The sequence below is a fragment of the Oreochromis niloticus genome, linkage group LG15, assembly GCF_001858045.2.
Source record: "Oreochromis niloticus isolate F11D_XX linkage group LG15, O_niloticus_UMD_NMBU, whole genome shotgun sequence".
Classification (NCBI taxonomy): domain Eukaryota; kingdom Metazoa; phylum Chordata; class Actinopteri; order Cichliformes; family Cichlidae; genus Oreochromis; species Oreochromis niloticus.
In genome coordinates this window covers 20,725,493-20,752,852 of record NC_031980.2, presented here as the reverse complement: position 1 = coordinate 20,752,852, position 27,360 = coordinate 20,725,493, and the positions used below count along the sequence as shown (strand labels likewise).

The 27,360-nt window shown below is 36.6% G+C and overlaps 2 protein-coding genes across 2 annotated transcripts; both read right to left on the bottom strand.

Moving 5' to 3' along the window:
• Positions 1 to 421: 421 nt before the first annotated feature.
• On the bottom strand, positions 422 to 3,559 carry LOC102077608 (cell wall integrity and stress response component 3). Its single transcript, XM_005463310.4, has 8 exons — positions 3,430 to 3,559; positions 2,912 to 3,238; positions 2,530 to 2,790; positions 2,121 to 2,369; positions 1,928 to 2,014; positions 1,766 to 1,794; positions 1,051 to 1,119; positions 422 to 577 (listed from the first exon to the last, which is right to left on the bottom strand). Exons 1-8 carry the CDS (start codon positions 3,488 to 3,490, stop codon positions 443 to 445), a joined length of 1,218 nt encoding a protein of 405 aa, XP_005463367.2. The 5' UTR covers positions 3,491 to 3,559; the 3' UTR covers positions 422 to 442.
• Positions 3,560 to 23,332: 19,773 nt separating this feature from the next.
• On the bottom strand, positions 23,333 to 26,884 carry LOC106096954 (uncharacterized). Its single transcript, XM_025899061.1, has 7 exons — positions 26,795 to 26,884; positions 26,251 to 26,592; positions 25,652 to 25,930; positions 25,414 to 25,509; positions 23,972 to 24,061; positions 23,845 to 23,873; positions 23,333 to 23,548 (listed from the first exon to the last, which is right to left on the bottom strand). The coding sequence occupies exons 1-7, from the start codon at positions 26,853 to 26,855 to the stop codon at positions 23,333 to 23,335; spliced, it is 1,113 nt and encodes a 370-aa protein (XP_025754846.1). The 5' UTR covers positions 26,856 to 26,884.
• Positions 26,885 to 27,360: the final 476 nt, after the last annotated feature.

The window sequence follows — 27,360 nt, the reverse complement described above, 5'->3', positions numbered from 1 at the left end:
ACAAGCTGTAAAAGATGTCCATATACACCTTGTAAATGATGTCTATATACTAAGAATATAAGAACACTGTGTAAAGAATAAAATCTACAATATATCTTCCTTCCTCATTTTCACACTCTGCACCTCTAGAGGGAGTCACCACTCTTTCAGGGTCTTCATGCCTCATAGATCTGATACTGTGACATTTACAGCTGTTTTTTTTTTTTGTTTCATTTCCTCCAAAGCTCACTCTATTTTTATTCACAGAACAAATAATAAGACTTGAGGCATTTATCTTCAGACAGACCCCAAATCTCATCAAATTACAAAGCATTGTTTTAATATTTTTAACTTCCTTACAATAGCTCTGTCCTCACTTTAAGTATCTAAGTGAACTGAACACCACCAAAATGAAAAAAGCACAACAAAAAACAAAAATATGTAAACTTTCATGTGCAACATGCTATTTATTTTCTTTCTTTAGTTTATTAATGGTGGAATAAAGGTTGCTTGAATCTGTAAAACCGCCAGCAGATGAAGAGGAAGCTTTCACAGTGCTGTAGGTCACAGTGTCACCTTCATCATCACCACAACGTGCCTATAAGAACACATTACAAAAGACTTTGTTAAAGATGTGTAGGTTCGTAGTCATCCAGGTCATGGTAGTCTAAGAGCTTGCAAAGAACACGATTCGACTTAATTAGGTTTCTTGACATCTTTATGCATGCTCAACCAACCAGGTTAGGAAATCCCAAACAGTTTATTCTTTTTGGGATTGATCTAATCCATGTGGCTTCTTCAGTTCCAAAACCAAATGGTCCCAGAGTCCCAGGTATTTAAACTTAGTGGGAGTTGTCTACTGAGTCACCATTCATCATGTGCCACATCACATGTGATTTTAACTTCTAAGTCATTTGGTTTTAGAACAGAAGAAGCTCTTAGATAAGAGGTGAAATGTCTTCAATAAACTTAAAAAGGTCCAGTTGCTTTATTTCCAACCTCCTTAGACTTAGGTCATTATTTTTAAAAGTTCTTTTCTACCATTGTCTCGATGAATATCAGGAATCTTACCTGGGCTTTGTTTTGGGCCTTCTTGGTGAAGCTGATGGTGACGTATGAAACATCATTCTCAGCTTCATCCTATAACACAGCAAAGACAAACTATTAACTGCTTAATAATATGTGAATTTATACTGAGTCTGTTTGAAATGTAATGAAATTAGCTTTAACGCTCTTCTCATGATCATTATCATCGTAGCTCTCACCTCTTTTCTGTTAAAATATAACACTGAGTGCAACTTTTTTCCTCTAGCAAGTGGTTGCACTCCAGGGATTAGATGAGTGGCATTTAAGGGACTTTAGCCATGTTTTGGTTGTCACAGCGGAACCTTCTGTTATAGTGCTCAGCGGAAACTTTTTCAGGGAGCCGTTATTTTCTTTTGGTATTAACTTTTTCTCCTGTTTTTCATTGGCTGATTGGCAGTTAAGGTTTTGTTTTAAGTTAGAGCTTTTTTGTTCTAACCCCTAGACCTATCTGGGGATTAACAAATACATATGTGTATGTTTTAAGTTAAGATCTGTACTATGTCCAACACAACTATTTTAACTATATATATATATGTATGTGTGTATGTGTGTGTGTGTATATATGTGTGTGTGTGTGTGTGTGTATATATATATATATATATATATATATATATATATATATATAGGCGGCTAATGTGTATATGTATATATGTATATATATGTGTGTGTGTGTGTGTGTGTCTTATGTGTTTAAACTCACAGTGCTGTCAGACAGAAGTTTCTGGTTTTCTGAAAAAATGGGGAGAAAACTATTGCATTTAGCTTATGACTTAAACATCTAGGCTTTCTGTCCAGTAGACAGTTAGCAACCATATTTATAATTACTATTACTATTACTATTACTATAATTATTAATAATTACCTGCATTTTTCTTCCATCTGGTGACTACCACAGCAGTTATTAAGAGTCCTGCTAATCCCACAGGAACAATAATAAACCATAACTGATCTGAAAAGAGTAGCAAAGTATGTTAACGATGATAATGAATTTCTCCACCAACTATCACTCCTATTCAAACCTAAGACTTCAAAAGAAGAGAAGATTCAGTCCCTACTTCCTGATGCTTTCTGATACACCGGTGTCACTGCTGATGTCTTTACTTCCATTGATGTTGATGATCCTGTTGTTGACAATACTGATGACAATATTGATGACAGTGTTGATGATATTATTGTTGATGATGCTGCTGTTGACGATGTTGATGATATTGTTGATGACAATGATGTTTTCAGTGTTGGCATTAAATTTGCTGTTGTGGTGGAAGTTGATGCCATTGTGGATTTTGTCTTATTTGCATCTTTATCTAAAAATCCAATAACAAAATTAAACTTAAAAAAAAAATAATTATAGTACCTTTACAACAGTACATCATATAGAGTGGTGGAATATTGAAATTTCAAATTAGTCAACAAATTTTGTCTATTTTGACTCATCACTATGAGGTGATTGTAATATATTCTCACCTGAAGACTTTTGAGGTTTGAAGGGAAAGATTGTCACATTTTTGGTGGAAGTATCTGTTACATTACACTTTAACAGCTTAGAAAACTTGGACAGGTCAGATCTTGTAAATGTCACAGTAGAAGTGCATCGACCTGCCGAGATCTTCATGTCTGATATTTTCTTTTCATCCTCATACAGCCACTCCACTTTGTGCCCACAGTGTCCATAGGCAAATACAGAGCAGTTCAACATGACGTCGCCATGGTTCTCATGTTTAGTGACTAGTGAAGATGGAGACATTGAAAGAGAAAAACAACAACATTAATTTCATCACATAGTTGCTGTAATGTTTTAGTTTGTTTTGTTAATTTGAGCTGAAAACATAATAATGCAAATACTCACTGCTGATAACAGTCAGATCAGCCTGAATGTCTGGACCTTGTTGTTGTCCTGATTTGTTGAACTTTCTGCAGGTGTAACGACCAACATCCTCAACTGAGACCTTCTTTATAACCAGAGAACAGTTTTTATTTTTAACAGTCAGTCTGTCTGATTTAGTCTGGGTATCTTTGTGAATCTGCCCATTTTCAAAGAGTGTTCTTGTGCTTCCTGAATCACTGAACAGCCAGGTAGTACTTTTACATTTATTATGTATCAAATTTTTACAAGGCAAAGTAACGTCATGTTCAGCTCTGACAGCGTAAACAGGTGAATATTGCTCGGCTGTTCCTGTTGAAAAAGAAAAACAGTGAAATGTGAAACATTATCTGTGCTGTGCTAATAACTGTGATGTTTATAATGAGAAATAAAATTAAAAAGTAAAAAGAAACATATAGCACAAGTTCCTCAACTACAGGAAACAAACTAACATGACTGATAATGCAGTTTATTAATTGAACATGTTTTCTATCTACACTTACCGTTAAACTGAAGCATCAGTATCAGTAAAGAAGACATTTGAATCCATGTGAATGCAGCCATCGTGCTTCTCTGTCTCTCTCAGTCTCTGTTCTTGCTCTCACGTTCACAAATGAGACAGTCTCAGAGATGAATACAGCATCACTTCCTGATCACTTCCTCATAGTGACATCAGTTCTTTCCTCTCCTGTGTCTGTTGGTAAATTCATACATTTCTAGCTTTTAATGTCTCTTCTCCTGCCTTAAAGTAGATAAAAATCACATAAAATGAGTGGAAAGCTTTAGCATTTTTATGTGTTTTGCATTTTGCAGAGTCTCTTATCTGAAGTGCTGCACAGGAATAATAACAGTACATGTTGTGTTTTGATCGACAGTAGAAGAGGAAGTTGAATGTGTGAAGACTGTCAGTTCAATGTTTGCAAAGTGCGGCTCTTCTGTAGAAGAACTCCTTGACCACCAGTATTTGAGTCTTCTTATTTTTGATGTAACGTGATGATAGTGTAGTAGTCACCAATGATAGGAGGTAGGTAAGGACATGCACATAAATGTGTTTGTGGTCTGAGACCACCATTTTCTCTCTGAATGATCATTTCTGAGGAGTGAAGGGGGAGTGTTTTTGTGAAAACCAAAGTGCAGCTGCAGAGCTTTCAGAGTTTTGAGCCTCTAATGATCACCAGATAAAAATCTGAAACAAAAATGGTTCAGACATTTCTGAGTGACTGTCTGAACTGTTACCAGGTTTCACGGATGAACCACTGAATTTATGTTATTTAGAGAAATGTCAGATCTCAGGACAAAAAAAGCTGTTCAAAGTTACAGAGAAATGTTTCAAGACTGTAGGTGAAAGAACAGGAAGTCAAAGTCTAAAGATTAAGAGCACAAGCTGCTAACTGTGGTTAGCAGTGCAATGTTGTGGGTTGTCTCAAGTGTTTGAGACAAACAAAACTAGACAAGCTAAACACAGATACCTTTTTTTTCTTTTCTTTTTTTAATCATACAGAGACAGTTTGTCACAAATAACATTAACAGGACCGATATGTAGAAGAACACTGGCTACTATTTCTTAATGTAGTTAAATTAGCGAATGAGAGAGAGAGAGAGAGAGAGAGAGAGAGAGAGAGAGAGCAGAGCTACAGCTCCACGAGACAGAATGGTTGCAAGTACTGACAAAAGTAAGAACATAGAAATGAATCAGAGAATTTAAAAAGTTGTTTTCATTTTGTTTATTAGCAGTTACATCAGTGATCTGCACACTAACTTACCTCCATAGTTGCTCCGTCAGCTCTGATTTGGGAGTCATTTTATGTTTGTTTCTAAGTTGCTGTGAGCCCTTGGTTGTGTTTGGAATTTTAATAACTGAAGGAAGGTATTCGATAGTGGTTCCTTTTTAATCTGCTTATACTCTAGACTGCAAACACTGCATTTATGTTCTCATATTTCTCTGTGTAGATGTGTTACATAGCCGAGATGAACACATGCTGCTGCAGCCTGAAGGCAAAGTTGGATGTGAATGCTAACCTGAATCATACAGGCTGATGGGTCAAGGAAGACAACTGCCGATCTCTTGTTGATACTGGCAGTGTACTAGAGTGTGTTGCCTACACACTCTAGTACAGAAATCTGTGGCAGGATTACACCAAATATAGGCAGTTGCCTGGTCCTGTCCCCAAAAGAGCCAAAACAGACATCATGATGTTCGTATTGCTGACACATTGCTGACACTGGGTGATGACAGGCTACTCATTGTAATAAGGATGTACACAATCATACTTTTTTCACTTTTTATTTCATTATTGTATTCTTAACATAAATCAGCCTGGAATTTATCAAGTACACTGATGAGATAATCAGGACAGCCAATTATGTCAGGAGTCTTAATGGAGCCTTTACTGAAGCTCTGCATTTGTAGTTGGACTATGTTACAGTGGGAACAAACAAGCAATTTTAAGTTGTTTTTAACTTAATTTGTCTGTACACTGACTCCTTTACCACAATTGAATTGAGTTGCATGGTTTTTATCCAAAATTGTGGTAAGCGAGACTGTACAGGGTTTATTATATGTCTATATTTTAGTTTGTCTTTCTCCAGTAGAGCTGTTGTTTATTCAGGGGTTCAACGATTTTGAACCAGTTACCTTAATTCCTGTCACTGTGTTGATAAAATCATCCATCACCAGAGCCCTAATGTACAAATTAAAATGCAGGCTTCATTCTGCCCTCTATGTGTTTGTGTTGCTCTGGTCAAGTAGATGCACAGATCTCTAACAGAAATGTCAAGGGGTCAGCAGACGCTTCGGTAACCTGAGTGCTGTTGTCAGCTTAGGTCTATGACTTGTCTGTCATTTAAAGAGTACCCTAACCATATCTACTCCCATTACGTTGGTTGAACTACCAAAGAGACAGGGATTACACAGAAGTACTATGGCTTCTATGTATACATAAACTCAAGTTAGCTTGCATTTTGTTTTGCTCTGAGGTGCCATCTTGTGGTGTGTGAGAGAAAAAAACAAAGACACTGTGAAATTTAACAAAACACCTTTTCTTTATTTCATTATTTGTAACCAATTCTGAGAGAAATTGTTACATATAACATTAATGGTATAATAAGTAGCAGTCATTCATAACTGTTTGTAAAGAAAAAAAAGCCCATGAAGACACATCTTTCACTGTCTCGGCAAAGTATTAAAATAATCTTCTGCGTTGGTTGTTTACATGTAAAATGTAATGATGTGATCTGTAACAGAAATAGACGGGTTTCTTTCGTTCGTTGATGTTTTTGATCAGTGGAATCTGACAGAAGGCAAAGGGTCTTTAGTGTTCACAGTTCGTTGTGCCTTCGTCATTATGCACCTGTGGAAAACAACAGAACACAATTTAGATTCTGGAATCTAATTATAAACTGTGGAGTTTGCACATGTTCTTGACAATGACAATAAATACTTGAATTGAATTGAATTGAATTGAATTGAATGTTGTCACAGAAAAATTAAAGTATACAAACTGCAATATATATAAAAAGATTTTTACACTTTCAAATTATTTGTCTTTCAACAATAACACCAAGGAATGATGACTTTACCACATTTATAAACATAAAAAATAGAAATTAGAAAAGTTGAAAAAACTAATTTTAGAGTTCTGCCTGAATCAATAATTAGAACTATCATGAATATTAAAACATCATGTAGAATGACCTTCTGTGGACATTTCAAAGTGGTTTATTACAGAAACAAAGTTACTGACTGAGAGCAATTAGAAAAGTGTGAAAACTGCATAAAAAGTAAAATTACAATATTTCTGTCTTCCTCATTCCCAGACTCTCCAACTCTAGAGGCAGTCTCAGCTCTCTCAGTGGCTTCATGTCTCATAGAGCTGTGACGGTTAAGACTGGCTTGTTAGTTCAATTTCCTCTGAAGCTTAATCTGATTTAAAACCTTTTTATACTCTAACAATACTATAATACAAAAATGTTAGCAATTCAGTCACAACCTTTTAGCTTTGCTGGATTATTGGTGTTGACAGATGTAACTGTTGTTGTTCCCTTTGCATCTTCACCTGGTTTAAAAAAAACACAAAAATTAAATACCATGTGTACAGTGAGGACAGTCTCTATGTTACATGTTAGACAATAAATAAGAAAGGTTGGTGTGATATTTAACTGGAATATTTTGCGTAAGTACACACATCAGTTTGAGGTAATAATTATGTAATCATAATTTCTCACCTGTGTTCCCACCTGATGCCTGGGGGATGGTAAACAGCTGCACACCTTCAGTGTGCTCATCAGTCGCTTTATATTTCAGTAACTCATAATTCCTTGACTTCAGTTTAAGGTGCGGTGTGGTAAAAGTCAGTGTTACAGAGAAGGTACGTGGTGATACATCCAGGTCTGAGGATATTTTGTCATTACCTTCAAACACCCACTCCACTATATGATGGCAGTGTTTGTATGTCAACAAACAGGAATACAAGGTGACATTATTATTTTTGTAACATATTTCCAGTGGTGAAGATGACAATTTTGTGGAAGTAAAGTTTGAACAGAAAAACAATAACTTATTTCCTTTAATAATGATTTTATTATTTTAATATGCTGCTATAAAAAGACAGTTTGAGCTGAAAATATAATATAAATACTCACTGTCAATAACATACAGAGCAACCTCAGTATCTTGATCTTGTTTTATTCCTGATTTGTAATCTTGATGGTCATAACGACCAACATCCTCAACTGTAACAGATTTATCAGCTTTATTACTGCAGTGTTTCTGTAAATGAAGAGCAGGTATTACAGTTACAGTTATGCTGACCATCTATCACGTTTTCACAAGACAAAGTGACGTTATGGCCAGCTCTGTGACGTGAAGATAGTTGGACTCACCCAAACTGCTACTGCTCAGAAAAACAGAAATGCAAAACATGAACAGTAACAGGAAAATGGCTTTCATGTACTTAGATTTGTTTAAAGATCATTTTAACAACCCAAGATTTTTGACTTTGTCTTTGATTTCCAAGATTCAACTAAAAGTCTAAAAAAGTCACAAACAATGCAAAGCTCTTTAAGTTAAATGAAGAATACTTAAATTAGTTAATTTTATTTGGCTTTAAATGTGTGTATTGTAATCTTACCTGTAATCTGAAGCATCAACATCAAGACTAAGGACATTTTAATCAGTCTGCATGCATTCATTGTGTTTCTCTCTTTCTCTTTCTTGGTCTTTACTCTTGCTAGGACGTTTACAAATGACTCAGCCTCAGAGATAAGGAGAGCATCAAGTTACTATTTACTTCGTCACTGTGACGTCAGTCTTTCACGAGCTGGATTAACACATTTAACATTATTTTCATCTCCTTGAATGCCCTCCCCTCTTTCAAACTAGTGAAAAGCATTTTAACATTTTTACCTTTTTCATTTCATGTATTTTTCCTTTGCAAAGGATGTTTGAAATGGAAGCCCAACACAGAGACTGTGTCAAAGAAGGGGCAGAGTTTTTTCTAAGGAAGCTTTAATCCTAAAACATGTGCTGCAAAATGTTGCAGATTTTCTGTCCAATTTTCTGTAATATATAAAAATGTCAAACTAGTATCAGCTGACCAACAAGATTTAGATATCAGTTAGCAAACAGATAGCATTAAAACTTGCTGTGAAATTATTTTATTCATGATTTAAATTGTGCGCCCTTTTGCCAACCAACCCCATTATGAGGTTGTTTGGCACACGCTGAAAAAGCCACAGTTACAAAGAATGAAGTAACAAATGTAAATAATATGAGCATGTAATCTGTGTATAACACAGAATTAGAAGAAGAAATTTTTAAAAATGTTCCAACCTCAGCACTTTTTGAAATGTTTTACTAAGTGTGAGCATTTTAAAAGGTCAATTCATTTATTACAGTTTTATGGCAGCACCCTCTAGTGGCCTTGAAGCAAACAGTCTCTCAACTAAGACATGACATCTCCGGTCTCCCTTACTTTTGTCTGCTGGGGGAGCAGGATTGGATCTAGTGATACATACAGACTGAGTAAGCTGATTAGGACAGGCCTGGAGAAATAAGAGAAAAAAAACAACCTTGTACAAACCATGCTTTTTATTTAAAAAATACACTAATAGTAATTATTAATAATAATACTTTTTCACATGTTATTTGTTTGCCTGTATTCAATCTCATCATGAGCCATGACAAAGAGTTAAACATATTGCAGGTAAGACCATGACATTCAGATTTAATGTTGTGAAACTTATTTTGACATAAGTTTTGAGCAGCAGCGGTTATTGATAGGGGCGACATGGGCGGTTGCCCAGGGCGGCATCGTGGTGGGGGCGGCATCACGGGCACGTGCTACTCATGCTGCCCCGACATCAGCCAGCGCATATTGGGAATGGCAAAGGCACCGGTCGGTTTTCTGCCGCCCATTTGCTGGGAGTAAGGGCGCCCTCCGAGGTGCGCCTGCTGCTTGCGGCACAGGGAGGAGAGAGGGCGGTGCGCCGGATTCACTGGCAGCACCTAATAACCAACTCGCAAAATAAAAACAAAACAACAAACACGAAAACACCAGACAGTATGATACAGACTTATAATTTGCACCGATGTTTTTTCGAAATTCTATAAAGTGAGCGCGAGAGCCCTCGGTGCGCCTGCTTGCTGCTGAAGTCAAAGTAAACTTTATTGTCATCTCCGCTACATACAGTACAGTATATAGAGAGACGAGACGACGGGGCTCCAGTTACAGCAGTGCAAGTAAACAAACAATAAATATAACAAGAGTAAGAAAATAAATATACACTTTAGGACGAGGGGTAAAGGGATCAATAACAATTTAAAATTTATAATTTACAGTTTGATGATTTAAAGTCTCACACACAACCCGTCGAAAGGGGAGGGGGCCGGCTTCTTCCAAATAGAGCACATTTCATTCATAATGTTGTAAATCCAAGCCCATTATGTATTCCTGATCTGAATCCTATGTTGTGCGAAATACCAGAAATAAACCCCAAAGCATATCTGTGAACTAAGGTGTAGGTCTATTAGGTTATGGTGATCCTCGGGTTGGGGGATGGGTGTTCATACTGGAGTGCAAAATTAAAACCAATGGAAGATGGACAAGAAAAGTTCAAAGCCATCAGGTGCTCAGTTTAGAAAAAAAGGAGAAAAAAGAAGAGGAGGAGAAACGAGCAAAAGATACAGGTAAGCAGATGTGTCATTGGATAATGGCAGGTCATGTATCCTGAAACCATCAGAATCAGAATCAGAATACTTTATTAATCCCTATAGGAAATAATGTGGGTTACATTTGGTCCAAGAAGAAATTCTAAAAATAGTAACAGTAACAGACTAAACTCCAAACAATACATTATGTTACAGATTTTACACATTTAGGAAATAGCACTAATATATACAGATCACTCAATTATAAATATCAAAAATTAACAGAGGTGATTATAAATAAATATCAAGAAAATTGACAAGAATATTACAGAGTAGAAAAGAGCGTGTGTAAAAAGGGTGTAACTACTGCAGTGTTTACAATGTTTTAGATGGAGGAGTTGTACAGGGAGATGTAAGTACACATGTAAGATATTCCAATGGCACTAGATCCAACACTACTCTTTGCCAACCTTTAATAGTTGGTGCTTTTTCATTAATCCATTGGAGCAATATAGTCTTCCTCGCCGCATAGGTGAGAACACAGTACAATCTCCTGTTATTCTTGGATATTAACCGCCGGCTGGGGAGGCCCAGTATGAGAGACATAGGGTCCATATCCAATTCACAACAGAAAATCTTCTCCATTTCAGATAACACATTAGACCAATATTCTTGCAATTTCAAACATGACCAGAAGCTGTGAGTTAAGGTACCAATTTCTGTCTTACATTTAAGGCACATGGGTGAAAAGATAGGATTATACTGATGTCTGCGAAATATGGATATATGCATTCTCTGTGTAATTTTTAATTGTATTGCTTTGGTAAGATTACAAACTGAGATTGATTTGGCATAACTCCAGACATCTTTCCACTCTTCATCATCAATTGCTATACCTAACTCATTTTCCCATTTACCTTGTTTATTATTGATTTACTTTAATGAGACTTGGCTGGTACTTTTAGACATTTGTTTTTTTTATGTTCCTTCAACTATTATATTTAAACTTATGACTCTCACACTATGTTTATTTAACTGCCCAAATAAATGGTGAGGGTGTGGCCACAGTGGCTGCGAAGCAAGAAGTTTTTTTTTTTCATTCTGAAGCATAAATAAACATACCACAAAACCCTGCAGGGAGGAGCCATATTTGTTTTATTGTGTTTGCACATACCATTATTGATGGTAACTGTGATATTTACAAGATGAAGCTTGAGTATTATTACATATATGATAATGATGTAAGCGTGTTAGCATACAACACACAAACTTAAGTGGTGTTACCAAGATAGTTGCTGACTGGCAAGAAAATTCTGGAAGAAATCTGGTTACATTCCAAAGCACAAATATATAAAAAAAACAAATATGATGATGTAATATCTGTATATAAAGGGTTTTCCCCTTTGAGAACTAGCAATAAGCTTCTTGTTTGTTAAAGCTCCCTTGCAAAAGATTAAATTAACTAAAATTCACTTTTCTGTGTGTCTCAGATTTTGTTAAAGAATTTTCTAACTGGTTTTTCTTTGAAAATACCAATACTTCTGATAAACATGGCATTTAAAAAAATAAACATTATCATGCTAGCAATGTGTGGTCAGATGCAAACTCTATTTTCCCAGCTTTTCGCAGTGACAACACACAATAAACATTAAGATGAATTTAACCAGCATAATTATTTTATTTTTAAAATAAAAATTGAACCGGTGTTATATGAGTCTTTATGTGTAAACAAAAGCATGACTATCAGAGTTACAGGCATTTTAATCTTTCTGTTCTCAACCATCTTGTTTCTTTGTCTCTGTTTTGTCTTTTTTTGTTTCACACTCGCCAGTGACAGAGTTTGAAACTTTGCTTCTTTTGTAGACTAAAACAGTACGTACTTCCTGTGAATACCAAGGTGTGACTTCCTCATCAGCACGTTTGTCTTTGAACATTTTATTTTTAGTCACAAAGGGGTGGATAAAGTCAATGCGAAAAATATATATATTTTAAATTACACCTGAGAGAAAAATACTGAACATTAAATACTTCAGATCCAATGTTATCTTTTCTTTTATCTTTCATACCATTTTAATGTGGCAAATAAGCATGACTGACCAGCCCGCTCATGTGGTATCTCATTGTGGTGAGTAAGGTTTTCGCTTCCATCAACAGCTACATTCGTGATTTCTGATCTCTTCTTCATTGTCACCATTAAAACTTCAGCCAGCCCAACTCTGACAGAAAAGAGTTAAATCTGATGTGTTTTTGAGGTCACATGTTTGATTATGAGGAAGAAAACTTCCAGCAGAGTTTGAACTAAATTTTTAGTTGATCTTGCTAAAAAATGGGCAGGTCTTCAGGAAGTTCCTTTTACCTTCACCAGTTTTTGTTCGTGGTCACATGAGCATATTTGTGCATTTATTTGTGTATAACTGTCTACCTTGGTTAAGAGGTGTTTAAGTATAAAGTGAACTTAAAATGTAGCGGGACTGTATATGAGAATGCATGAAAATCTCTAGCCCGATCAAACTTTGCACAGAGAAAGCAATATTTATTTAAGTATCAGCGGCATGGCGTAAAGTGATGACACAATATCACAAGTAATACTCACATTATGTCAGGATTGACCAATTTTAATTAGCACATAAAATTAAGAAAAAAGTAACAAATCATGTCTAACAGAAAGTTCAAATAGTGAAGAAATGTTGTAAAACCTTAATACCCTTAATACCACCCCTAGAGGGCGTCTCAGCTCTACGAGACTTCATGTCTCATAGAGCCGAAACACTGAAAGGTGATCTGCAAGTGATTTGTTTGTTTTATTCAACTGAATTCCTTGATCTGTTTTATTCATTGAACATGTTACAACAAGAATAAGGCTTTTATTTCCAAATACATTTTATCAAAGAGAAACTGAATGAAGTAAGAGGAGTCTACTCAGTAGTCGACTATTTTAGAAACCACTGTCATCACCACACCCAGACCTATAAGGTACAAAAGAACCCGAGAAAAATTTTTTGAAGACTATTATTTTTCTGCTAACATCAGGAAAACCTGAATAAGTTGATATCAATGATATCTTTTTTTATGATCAAGAAATAGGTTGTTGTTAAAATACTATAGATACATAATATTTGTGTAGAAAAGTTAACCCTTTGAGGTCTGTCATCATATATGCTAACCCTAAGGTTTAATCTTTAAATCCTCTCACTTTTAGTTTTCACCAACACTGCAGTTATTCAACAAGAACAACAAGAATCTACAGTGGATCTGGAGAAAGAACGAAAACATGTTCTACACAGTTTCTGGTGCTGCGATGATGAGCTGGATGTTTTCAGCAACAACAAACACAGTTAATCACATAGTGACACAGTGACTGTTGTCGTAACTATTATTGGTGATGAAACACAAAATTAAACAAATAAAACAAATAAAAAAAACATTTTCTGATATTAGGAGTCAAATTTTCTGAAGTTCTGATTAAGGTTAAAAGACTGCAAATGTCACAATAATGTTCTGTCACTACTGGCATATAATGAGAACATGTTCTCATTATATGATGAATGCGAGGATCATTTTAGATGAAGGTTTATAGCAGAGTTTTGGTTTCCAAGAGATAATTAAACATGTCATAGTTACAGGAGCAGCACCTAATAAAGTAACATATTAATGGAGATTTGTAATATGTTTATTTGCTTTTCTTTATGTTAACACTTACCTGTAAACTGAAGCATCAATGAGTGGAACCACTGAGCTCCTCTGTCTTTCTTTGTTTCTACTTTTTGTCACAGATGAAACTGTTTCTAAAATGACTCCGAGAACAATGGGTTTTGTGCGGTTTATATGGTGTCACTTCCTCATAATGACTTCATTCTGTCTCCTCCCATATCGTAACCTTGCTGATTTTATTCAGGATTTTAATCATTAATTTTTGCTACACTTGTGCACAAAATAAAAAGGGACCATTTTGACATCTAGTTTTCATGGATTTTGCCAACTAACTTGCTTAGAATTGTTTAAACGGTAAAGTAATTACCTGATCTGAAATAGCACAGAGGAAGTCAAACATATCTATGAACTCTTCACTTTTATAGACCATGTGCAAACAGGGCTCTTGGTGATATATGACATAATGGTACTTTACCACACTGGGTATGGAACAGGTGAGTCTTTCTTTGTTTGTTTTCTTTTGAAGACTGACAGGGGATTTCTTTAAATCACCCTGCCGTTCTTTGTTCAGCTGAGACACCTGAGTTAGAAAACACACAAACACTGCAGTTGCCTTTTTACTCGCGAGGACGGTCACAGAGCGCCTGCATAGGAGACACTCACGGACACGCGCTCTATCATCGTCCGCGAGATTTATTTATACAGTTGTGTCTGTGTATGTGTCTATGTGTTGCTGTCACAGAGTTATTCTCAGAGCTGAGGTTCCCCTTTTCTAAATCTGTATGTTCTAGAACAAAAAGGGGAAGCTGCAAGTTGTTTATCACAGACAAGGTATATGTCAAAAGTCACGTAAACATGTGCTTCACTGATATAAAGAATACATTTCATGTAACTGATCAAAACATAATTTTCTTCTGACAAAGACTGAAGGGAAGTTCAGCAGTACATGACCAGAGGCTTGGCCCTCTGAAAATAACCAGATATGCATCACTCTAACATGACATAAATTACATGATAATTTACGAGATCCATCCCAAACAATAAACATTTTGAACATATATTGTTACAGATTAAGTTTCTGAGTGTTTATTTTTTCCTTACGACCAGAAAAGTTGCTCTGTGTCTTGTACAATTCTTTGTTTCTTTAAAGCTCCCTGATTAAAGATCAGAGTCATAATATATCTAAAATAAAATGATACACAGGTATGCAGTGAAATGTCAGAGCTCAGTACAAACAAGAGAGGTTTAATAATAGTGATGAGATAACAGGAAGGGGAAATGACAATAGTAGACGCAGCTTTTACTGCTACTGATTTATCACTGCCCTGTCCAATAGAGTTCCAGTCTTCACTTCAGAAACCACTCTTGTCTTTCACAAGTCTTTTTCTGCCCAGTTAGCTAGTTATTTAAATTTATTTAATCAAGGACAGCACATGAGACACTGTTACACGATAAAACAATGCAACCGTTGTTTTGTACAGAGGTTTTCTAGCCAAAAGCTAGTGTCATACCAGTTGCCTCGCTCCCAACCTCACCACTGTCTGCTCTCAAACGTGCCAGCCATGCTCCAGAGTCAGCTGCTGTTCGCATATTTCAGTGTTACAGCCTGCCTCCTATATCAGCCTGCTACAGTATCAAAGTCACAGCTGATCTTTGCCTCTCTAGCTCCTAAGCTCCTGTTTGGCTCAGCCTCCCAAGCTTCTGATCCAGAGTCATGACAGGACACACCCTTTCCAGTGACAGCATCTGAACCAGAGCTAGCCTCAGCCATCTGATTCCCAACCTGTGACTACCTGCCCATGCTCTTCTTCAGTACCATTGCTCTGACTCTTGAAGGGTATTGCCTCTTCTGTTGGCTTCCTATCTGAAGCACTCTGCTTCGACTGTCTCACTAAGTAGTTCTTTTACTCTCCTCAGCTCAGGTTTTGTTATATTGTGAGTCATGTTTTTATTTATTTGTAAGCTAAAACATCAGTATAACTTAAACTAAATCATATATGTTATAATTTCTGGTTTTATATGCAGCTAGTTAGGTGTTCATTTGTGTTATAGCAGCTTAATGGAATGTGAAACATCAGAGATGTTTTTGGGGGGATTTTTTACATTATATTTTATTTTTCCACAAAAAACATTTTAATTAGTACATGCTAAACTTACAAGAAAGCAAATTTAAAGTACAGTGGGAGTAATAATTGATATTACTAATGTTGATATTATTCAATTAAGTATTATTGATATACAAACGAACAACACACGCACGTAACACTACATTTCAAATAAAATGCAATAGCTGTGAGAATAATGTCTGTTCACTTTGTTCTGACCGGCTGCTGGACTAAGTCATATCAGGGTTTACACTCAGTCTCTCAAATGTGTGAAACTGTTCTCATTTTTGGGACTTCGAATAAATGAGTTTTCTAAAAGTAGCTACATACATTTTTTTGGCAGCTGCGTTCACCCGCCACCTTAGTCGCTTCTTCCATCTGTGTTTTGCTTCCTAAAAAAAAGATGAAAATACAAGAAAAAAGGAGTTTAGAATTTCAAATCCAAGGTTCTCAATTATACTTTCAACTATAGCTGTAATTGTTTTTCCTCACAGTTTGATTTTCTCCATGTGGTGATGACTATAGCAAGTATTAGTACCACAATTCCCACAAGAACAATGATAAACCGTTTCCAAAATTCTGGAAAGAAAAATTAAAACCACAATCACTGGTAATGTTGAGCTTTGGATGTTGTGAACAATATACAGCTAACTTTATGAATGGCATATATCAATGGATAATGAATTTCTGGAGCCACAGCTAACGTCTAAACTCTACAATTCAGACCTAGGCTTAAAAAGGTGTGAAAGATACAGTCAGTACCTGTTTTTTCTTTTCCATTTGTTCCATTTATTGATGTAGGTTGGCTTGATGGTGATATAGTAGTTGTATTTGTCGACATTGATATTGTTGTTGTTGTGCTGTCCCCTTAAATATTAAGAAATGTATTAAAAAATAAATAACGTTTTGTTCAGCTTTTGTTCTTGTCCAAATGTTGACTGTAACAAGATATGATAAGAGGACTTCTAAACCCACTGACACAATAATACATCTCTGATAACAATAAAAAACATTATGTTTTTTTTCTTCTTTGCACAAACTCAGTTTCACAGTAAATACATAAATACAGTCAGTGTCTGTGAAGGTTCTCAGCCATGCAGGCCATCGTAGTCTAAGGAGCTTGGAAAGAAAAGCATCTTGACTTCTTTAGATTTCTTGAAGATGTTTCTGTCATGGTCGAATGGTCCTCCCCGGACGACCTGCTTGTGGTATGTGGCGACCCCTGACCTGGAAGCACCTCCGCTAGGCTGCTGGATTAGTGGTAGCTGGATGGACGATTAGGCCCTAATTGTCCATCCAGCTACCACTAATCATTCTCCGTTTTGGGCTGAGGTATTTAACGGTGTGTCCAGACGGCAGTCGGCGCTGGATTGTTACTCGAAGCCCGGTAGTACAGTGTGCCCGGTATTTGTGATGTTGCTCTGGCTATCTCTTCAAGAAACCTAAAGAAGTCCAGACGCTTTTCTTTCCAAGCTCATTAAATACAGTCAGTGTTATGTTTGTCTGTCATTGAGACATTAAGCTTAAAAAGATAAGAGTGGTTCAGTCACTACCTGATGAAATCATTTCTGTTCCATTTGTTGGAGTAGGTTTAATTGTAGTTGTACTTGTTGAGTTTGATGTTCTTGGTTGTGCTGCTGTTGTACTGTTCCCTGAAATAATAATAAAAAATCTATAAAAATTAAATAAATACATGCAAAAAAAAAACTGTCCAACATAAAATATTACATGTTATCTTTACAACTACAGAAGCCAAAAACTGGTACATTATGTAACTTGTAAGTCAATACTTTATATTTGTAGGATGCGAAAAAAAAAATTAATACCTAGAAATTGATAGTGTAACTCTAATATATTGAGTAATTATATACAGAAATTTGAGGTAATAACAGTTCATAATCTCTCTGTTACCTCAGTATAGACTCAAAGGAAACAAATGCATGGTTATAGCAAAACACAGTGATTTTTCACTTACACCGTTCAACTTAAAGAAAACTCTGATTTCTGATTAATGTTAGAAGTTGTAAATATTACAGTGAAATCAAAACAGGTTTTTAATTGATTTTATCTCCATCACTGAGGGTATATTGTTTTCTGTACTGTGTATCTGCAGGGTTGATGTATCGACACAGAGCCGTTCAAGATTAACACTGCTCAGATGTTCAGTCCCAGCTGAAGATAAAGATGTTGTGAGAGAAAAACAACACGAGGGAATTTAAATGTATCACTGTAATCACAACTGTGACAGCTTGAACTGTAATTATTATTATAATGTCATTTATAAATATTTCCTGATAAACAGATTTGTAAAATTATTTACACATGTGTCCTCAATAGGACAGGATTTTGTGTTGGTGTGCGGAACTGTAGCTGTCGACTTTATATTGTTAAGTGGTAATAAATCTTAGGTCATTTTACAGAGTAACATTAAAGTAACACTACTGTAACAAGTAGTGTGATGAATAAATAAGTAATTCTTAGATGTAACTGCTTTACATAACTTTACGTTTAAGAAAAGTGGAATATGTAATTTTTTAAACAACAATCCCAACTCTGGTAATGAGATAATAAAATAATATAATGTGATGAACATAAAAATATGGATATGGTGTTCCATGCATGTCCTGCCTGCTAGCATCTTGCACCCTGCTGTTATGTGCTGGGTCTTGTACTTGGAAGCTTGTATTTGTGCTGCCATGACTAATGCCTCTCTGATTTCTTTCAGTCCAGCTTTGTCTAGCTATTGGTAGGATTCCCCAATACAAACAACTTCTTCTATCTGCCTGTGGTACATGCCGTGCAGGGGCTGGTTCCTGTTCTTGTTCCTCATCTTTCTCAGATTTCTGTTGCCTGAGATATTTACCAAGCACATGATCAGTTGTGGCTGATTTAAAGCAACAGAGCAGTTCACCACAATACTCCGTCTACTAGATTTGGCTACTAGAATAATGATCTCTACTGCTATGTTTCTTAATTTTTTTCAAGAGCCAAATAATGGGTTCTTAGTTATCATGAATATCTTTTACAAGGCAATTTGGCATGATCTCTGTGGAGATGGATTGTTCACTTGCTGCTACTAAGCACATAGTTGTAACATAGAAATGATTTTCGACTTTAATTTATAATAAAGCTAATTTTGACTTTATTCTCAGAGTGATCCATAATATTTTTTTTCCTTAATGTTGCCCAAATACTCCTTCACAGGTAAAGTCATATTACTTAATGAAATCACGTATTAATGCAATATTTGTAATGTAATGTGTGTCCTTACCTCTACACTGAAGTATTAGTAGAAAGAATAAAATCCATCTGAATGGGACCATGGTGCTTCTTCTGTACTCATACACACTAATGACACTGCATCTAAAGATTTGACTTGTTAAATATAAATACTTGTGCTTTGTGGGGTTTTTGAGGTGTCACTTCCTGCTACTGACTTCACTCTCTTCTATCACATCTGCCTCCATCTTTGCCAGCAATAGATTACAGGAAGTCAAATGTGTGAAGATTGCCAGTTGACATAAGTGTAATGAGAAATGCAGCTCTCTTTTATTTCTTTTTAGTTTGTGATTATTAGAAAAAAAAAAACACAACCAGGTTTCAGTGTGATGTTTGAGATTGCACATTAACTGACATAAAGAGTTAATTTATTCTGCCACCTGAATTTGACTCCTAATATCATCGATGCAAAACAATGATGCCGTCAGAACAAGTCTCAGTAGTCTGAGACCTCTTTAGAAATCTGATGTCATTTTCTCTGCGTACCAAAATAGCTGTTTTGTTGAGAATGTGGCTACAAGAGCAGCTGAAGTTTGCAGGTTTATTGAGTTAAACATCATGATAAAATGACAATTTTCCATCATTATATGTCTGTTTATTTTGTTGTGAAAGTAGACTTTTGCAAAATTATTTCTTCAAGACAAAATAAAAATCAATAAGCAAATAAGGTCAAATGCAAGTCAAATACCAGGAGACAGATGTGGGGTTTCAGAAGTTCAGGGCATTTGAAGGGTTTTACGTTGCAATATAAAGCACTTTGAGGCGACTGTTGTTGTGATTTGGTGCCATATAAATAAAACTGAATTGCACTGAATTGACCTGGAGGGGGGCAGGCAGAGCAGAAGAACACTTCAGGGAGTCAACTTGAATGCGGGGAAAGTTAGGGATTTTGTTCAGGGGATCAAAGCTGGAGCAGGAAAAATGTCTTTACAATAAAGACAGTTTAATAAAATAAAAAAGTTCTCTACACACCCTCCCTTACCAGAGGCGTGGCAGCTTTAAGGGGTCTTTACCTCTGAGATAAATTAGTCACTATGAGGTGTCACTTCCTGATAGTGACTTCAGTCTCTTCTTTTAGGCTACGTCTACACTAGCCCGGATAAATTTGAAAACGGCATTTTCGTCTGAAAACGCTCCACGTCCACACTATCGTTTTCAGTCGTTTTCACAGAGTTGTGCGTCCACATTGAAACTGAAGAAAATGCTTACGTTCCAATACTGTGCATGCGTGAAACGCAATAAGATTCGACCTGCCTCATTTCTGTCTGCCGTTTGTTTACTTTGCGGCTCTTTGAAACGTTGTGGCAAAATGTTGAGGAAAAGCACCGAGTTTTTTAAATGGACTAACAATGAGGTGGAGTTCTTGCTAGCTGGAGCATGTACAAACTGATATTAATCTTTAATAGGGCTGTCAAAATTGACAGCAAAGAAAACAACTGCTGTATAATGCCCTCCGCTATCTTAGTTTAATTGCTCACATGACTGCATCACATGACTAAAATGTGTCATCGTTTTCAAAAAGGCTCCGGGTTCGCTGTCCACACTGCGATGTGAAAACGGCGTTTTCAAATGTATCTGCTTTGGAGAGCGTTTTCAAAACGCTGCATTTTCCTTGACTGAAAACGCCGTCTCAGTGTGGACGGAAGGCCAAAACTGAGAGAAAAAGATGTGTTTTCAAATGAAAACGTATTAGTCTGGACATGGCCTTAGAGCTCTCTCTCCATCTTGACCTTCTTGATTAGAGGAAATCAAATGTGTGAAGAATGTGTTAGTGGTTCTCCAAAGGTTGATTCTGTTCATCTGGACGTAGCGTTTTGTGGGAGAAACGTTTCGTCACTCATCCAAGTGACTTCTTCAGTCTCAGCTGACTGCAGGTTTCCCCAATCTTATAAACAGTACATTTGCATAATGACTGAAACCAGCCCACTGAAGGAACAATGGGCTGTGAGGTCAGTTCCTTAATCTTAATTATGCAAATTCTCATGACCATTGATCAACAACCACTGATCAATGCCCACTGATCAATGGCCATGAGTACCATTCACAGAGAGTTGGGGAATGGCTGCAATCACAGCATTGTAAGATGGCGAAAGATGTACCCTTAGGCCCCCTCCTCGATTCAGAGATGGTCTTTCCCTTTTCACGTAAATGGTCTCCTTGACTCCGCGCTCAAACCAGTGTTCCTCCCTGTCCAAGATGTGTACATCCTCATCAAAAGTGTCCACTGGCCTGTAGGTGGGAATAGACTGCAGAGTCCTGGCCTGACGAGGTAGCTCTTCTGTGTTGTGCCATTTGCTTTGCCAGAGGTTGTTTGGTTTCCCCGATGTATAAATCCTGGCAATCCTCCTGGCACTTACAGCGTACACTATGTTACTCGTTTGTGTTGGGGGACCCGATCCTTGGGGTGGACCAATTTTTGGCGCAGTGTGTTTTGGGGTTTAAAAGCCACAGAGACCCGGTGTTTAGAAAAAATGCATCTCAACTGTTCCGATACTCCTGACACATACGGGATGACTACAGGTTTTCGCTTAGGCAGCAGCTGTCCTTCTCTCCTGGATCGGCTGGAGCTTTCTTTTGGCGCCTTCCCAGCTTTGACAAAAGTCCAGCTGGGATAACCACATTTACTCAGGGCCTTCTTGATGTGCTGTTCTTCTGCCTCCCTGGCCGCTGTGTCAGTGGGGATGGTGTTCGCTCTGTGTTGTAGTGTCCTAATGACACCCAGTTTGTGCTCCAGTGGATGATGAGAGTCAAACCTTATATACTGATCCGTATGCGTAGGTTTACGGTACACGTCAGCTTTTAGATGTCCCCCATTACTGATGGAAATCTCACAGTCTAAGAAGGCTAACCTGCCACTTTTCATATCCTCCCTGGTGAATTTGATGTGTTGGTCCACCGAGTTAAAGTGTTAATGAATTGTGGTACGTCCTGAGATTTGATTTTCACCCAGGTGTCAGCCACATATCTGAACCAATGGCTTGGTGGTGTTCCAGAGTAGGATAGCAAAGCCCTCTTTTCCACTTCTTCCATGTAAAAAATGGCCACGATGGGTGAAACTGGGGAGCCCATGGCACACCCATGTTTCTGACCCTTGTATGTGAAGTAGGTGTAATGAAGACACAGTTCCAAAAGCAAACACACTTGGTCGATGCTGAGAGTGGTCCTGTTGCTGAGGCTGGGGTCATCCTGTAATCTCTTACGGACTACCTCCAACGCTTCCGTGACTGGGATCCAAGTGAAAATGTGTTTGTGGATTTGACCAGAGAAACACCAGAAACTTATGATCACTAAACTGAGACAGACCTATTTGTCTGTTTATGTTGCTGTAAAATGGTTTGTTAAAATAAACATTATGTATAAATCTAACTTATATGTATCCATTCTCTTCCTTCTCAGGGTTACGGTGGGGCTGGAAGCTATTGCAGCTACCAGAGGGCAAGAGGTGAGATCCAACCTGGACAAGTTCCCAATCTGATTGCCAGCCTTATTTTGCATATTACTTAACTTTGTTCCTTTTGTTTGTTTGTTTTTTGTTTGTTTTTTCTTTTGTAGCTTAGCCATGTTTGGAAGTGTAGGATGCTTTGACAGTGGAGGAGCTTCTAAGAGTACAATATCCAGTGATTATACACTTGCTTTTTATAGTGGAATGCAGATTTTACCTTTTCCCAGCAGAGGGCAGAATTTGTCTGTTTCCCACCCTACTGAGTTACAGGGCTGTTGCTCTTCCTCTTTGCCAGAAGATGCCAAGGTCCCTCGGCCATCCAGGGAGAGATCAAACAAAGTGATTCTACCATGAACATTTTGCTACCTGCTACATTATTTTTTCACTCCCCCCCCAAAAAACATTCAAAGCACCACAGCTGTAACCTGATATCACACAGAAGCTGTCAACTGAGCCCTGTAGAGTGGTCAATCATAATGAAACAGTATGAAGTATGAAGCTGCTCTTCATACTTTTGTCCACCAGATGTCACCAAAGAGGACTGTGTTGAAAACCTTTGAGTAATGACCCTTTTTTTTTTTTTTTTTAACAACTTCAGCGTTTCAGAAAGTTTCATTCAGCGATCAATACCACCTCTTTGTCTCCTGATCTGTTTCTCTGACTTGTCCTCTCTCAGGTTTGTTTTCACTCACAGTTTGATTCAAAGGTTTTATTGGCTGAATAAATTGCTCTGTGATTTCTCTGTGTACATACATCGATTATCATAACTATTGAATAAATGATTATTTAATGTTATCTTTCCTATTAGATGAAGCGAAGTGCACATAGAAAATGATTTGTTTTCTGAAAATGAGATGAAATAAATGAATAATAAAATAATTAATTTCATTTCTGAGGTGAGTTGATGTTGAAGTTGTTGATCGGTGCAGTTTGACAGAAGCAGCAGAGTCTCCAGTGTTTTCATAGTTCACAGTAACATCATCTTCTTCGTTATGCACCTGTGGAAAACAATACTACACACTTTAGATTCTCTCTTTGAAATGCTGCTTTTGATGATCTCTCTGGTGGTTTATCTTATTATTATTAATTATTTATTTATTTATTATTTAGTCTCAAAATTCTCCACATTTCTCTATAAAACAATAACAGTAACAAAAAAAGGTTATAAGTGTTTCTGCAACATGGTTAAAACTGTGTATTCTGTCTTCTTTCATTTGTACATCCACAGTTGAAAAAGAATAAATACCATTAACATGTTGTTTGCTCTGTGAAGTTATAACAGAGTAAAACTCACAGTGTTTCCTTTCATCTGTGTTTTGATTCCTGAAAAGATAAAAGTCACAAAAGAGAGCTGAAATAGTTAAAACTGCAAGTTTATCAAAGCTTTTCTTGTATAAAAGTTTCATCTGTGAAGTTCTCACCTTTGGTTTTTGTCCACATGTTGACTGTAACAGCAGATATTAGGAGTGCTGCGAAACCCACAGACACGATGATGCATCTGAACAGAAAACCTGAAAACAATGAAACCATTTAGACTTCAGCTTTTTGTTCTGTGAAAAGAATAAATGTTTCCAATGTGATGAAAACATTCAGTTTTGATATTTTTGTTATTAGTTTAAAATTTTAAGCCTGCTGTTAATACTGATGATCAAATACATAAATAAGTTAAATGTGCTTAAAAGCACTGAAAATACATTTTATTTTGCATTTAGTATTTTCAAAGTTTTTTATTTCTTTTTTTTGCTTCCATGTATCTCAAATTGTTTGTCATAAAACAAAAATATGATTTTGATCAAGTTTCACAGAATCAGAGTGATAATCTGTTTTTGTAGGGACAAATCTGTCTTCTCTGCCTCAGTGGCTGCTGGCTGTAACTTTGTGAGATCACTTACAAAGAGAATGTTGCACCAAAATCCTCCTGGTGATTTCTTTGGTCACTCACAGTTTGCATGAAGACAAACAGAAGCAAGCATTTGCAGACGTGTCTGCATCTTCTATGGAAACTATGGCCGACTGTGTTAACCTGCTAGTGACCAAAGCAATCACAAGGAGGTTTTCAGTACAGCACCATAGACCTGTTTGCAACCAGTTACACTTTGAAGCTGTGAACACACATTTTTCCGTAGTGACCACTTCCTGTCAGCGCTCACAGTCTGTAGGCCTGTGTGAAAGAGGTCTAACTAAAGCCCAGAGTCCACCTGACATTCAGAATTTAAGTTTTATAATCACAACTGTCACTGAATTTCTCCACCCAAGTGTCAGTCTGACATTCAGATATTTGATGTTGATTTTGTCTTTGTGACATCTTGAACTAAAGAAATGTAATTACAAAATCAAATAAAAATGATTGTAAGAAAAAAATAAACACCAAGCTATCTTTACAAGAATAGATAATGTGGAGTGGTGCAATATCTAACAATCAAACCAGTCAAGTCATCACTGTGAGGTGATGTGACCATATTCTTAACTGTTTCATTAACCGAGGACTTGAATTTAAGGGTATGAATTATAAGGTTATTTCACGTGTCAATACCAAAGATGTTTCTCAATTCTGGAGGAGATTTTGTTGTTGTCGATGCAAATGTTGCAGTTTCTTCATGGAAGAAGTGAAACAAAATGAAAAACTAAAAAAAAAATGAAAAAAAAAAACAAAATGAAAAAAAAATGATGTCAAAAAACACCCCCCGCAAACTATTTTTACAACAATAGATAATGTAGAGTGCTGCAATATTTAATAATCAAATCAGTTAAATCAGTCTGCTTATCACTGTGAGGTGACATGAAAATAAATTCACCTGTTTTCTCATCCGACAACTTGAATTTGAAGGGCATGAATTATAAAACGTATTTCAGATGTCAGTACCTTCTGAGGTTTTTCTTGGTTCTGGAGAAGATTTTATTGATCTCATTGTTGTTGTTGTTGAGGTGAATTTTGCAGTTGTTGATTTTGTGTTTTCACCTAAGAAATGAAATAACAAAATAAAACAAAGATAAAAAGCTGCAAACTACGTTTACAACAATAGATATACTGCTATAATTTATAGTCAAGTCAGTTAAATCAGTCTGCTCATCATTGTGAAGTGATTTGAAGATAATCTCACCTGTTTTCTCACCTGAGGACTTGAGTTTGAAGGGAAACAGTTGTTCTTCTTTAGTGTAATCATCTGTCACTTTGCACTTCAATGAATTATAAAACTTTGACTTCTGATCATGGTGAGATCTTTTAAATGTCACAGTCACAGAGCAGGAGCCTGGTTTTATCTCCACGTCTGATATTTTCTTTTCACCCTCATGCAGCCACTCCACTGTGTGTCTACAGTGTTCATGTGTCAGCACAGAGCAGTTCACAATGACTTTATCATTGTTCTCATGTTCAGTCACTGGTGAAGATGGAGAAATGGAAAGAGAAAAACAACAGGGCATCATCACTGTAATAAATACTGTTGTAAGTTTTTTTTTTATAGAATAGCTTTTTATTGTCACTGTTACAAGAACAGTGAAAGGCAGTTTGGCATCTCTCCGTGTGTGGAGTACACAATAGTGTAAGTATTTACACAATAACAGACAAATTTACATTTACACAAGAAAGATATGTACAAGTTATACATACACCTGCAAACATACACGCAAACATAGACGCAGGTGTATATTTCAGTTTGTTCCAAGTTTGAACTAAAAACTTTATGATGTAAATACTCACTGTTAATAACAGACAGATCAATCATAAAGTCTGGACCTTCTTGTTGTCCTCCTCTTGTTTTGTACTGTCTGCAGGTGTAACGACCAACATCCTCAACTTTGACCTTCTTTATAAGCAGAGAACAGTTCGCTGTAACATTCAGTCTGGTGTATTCAGCTGTAACATTTTCTTTAATCTGTCCATGAGCTACCAGCTCTACTGATGGTGTGTTTCTTGAAACACTGAATATCCAGGTAGTATAGTCACAGTTATGTTGACCATCGATCACATTTTCACAAGACAAAATGATGTCATGTCCAGCTCTGGCAGCTCTTAACGACAAAGTCTGTGGTGTTGTTTCTGCTGAGGACAGGAGAGTGAAATGTGACAAACTATAACATGAACACTGCAGTTAGATTAACAGTTAGTTTAAGGATTATTTTAGATCATTTATTTCTCATCTTTTGTTTCCAAGAGTCCAGAAAACTCAGAGTTACAAAGGAAACACGTCTTCCTCAGTTAAAGGAAGAACATACTATTGTGTGTGTGTTCTGTGTTTCCTTACCTGTAATCTGAAGCATCAGCAGCAGGAATGAAGACATTTGAATCCACATGACTGCAGCCATCGTACTTCTCTGTCTGTCAGTCTCTACTCTCTGCTCTCACATTCACAAATGAGACGGTCTCAGAGATGAACACAGCTTCAACTTCCTGCTCACTTCCTCATCAGTGGTTTACTCTCCATCAATTGTTCTCAATTTATTGAATCTACAGCCTTCAAATGTTCTTATCCTCCCTCTCTCTTTATTCACAAACTGAATAAGTGAGCTTTTTAACATTTTGATTTTTATGTTTGATATATTTAACATGCAGTCTTTATAAGGAAGACAACCGCAGAGAAAACCTTTATCTTGAATAAAAGAAGAAGTTTAATGTGTGATTAATACTGAGTGAAATATATGGTTCATTCAAAGAAAACACCGTTCATGTTTGTCAGCACATAAAAAGGTGAAGAGACTTTCTGAACAAGAATTTGTGTGTTGTCGCCCAAAATGAAACATGTTAATATTGCAGCAAACACCACTGCTAGCAGCTGGATAAGGACACAGAGAAGATGTGTACCTATGAAGT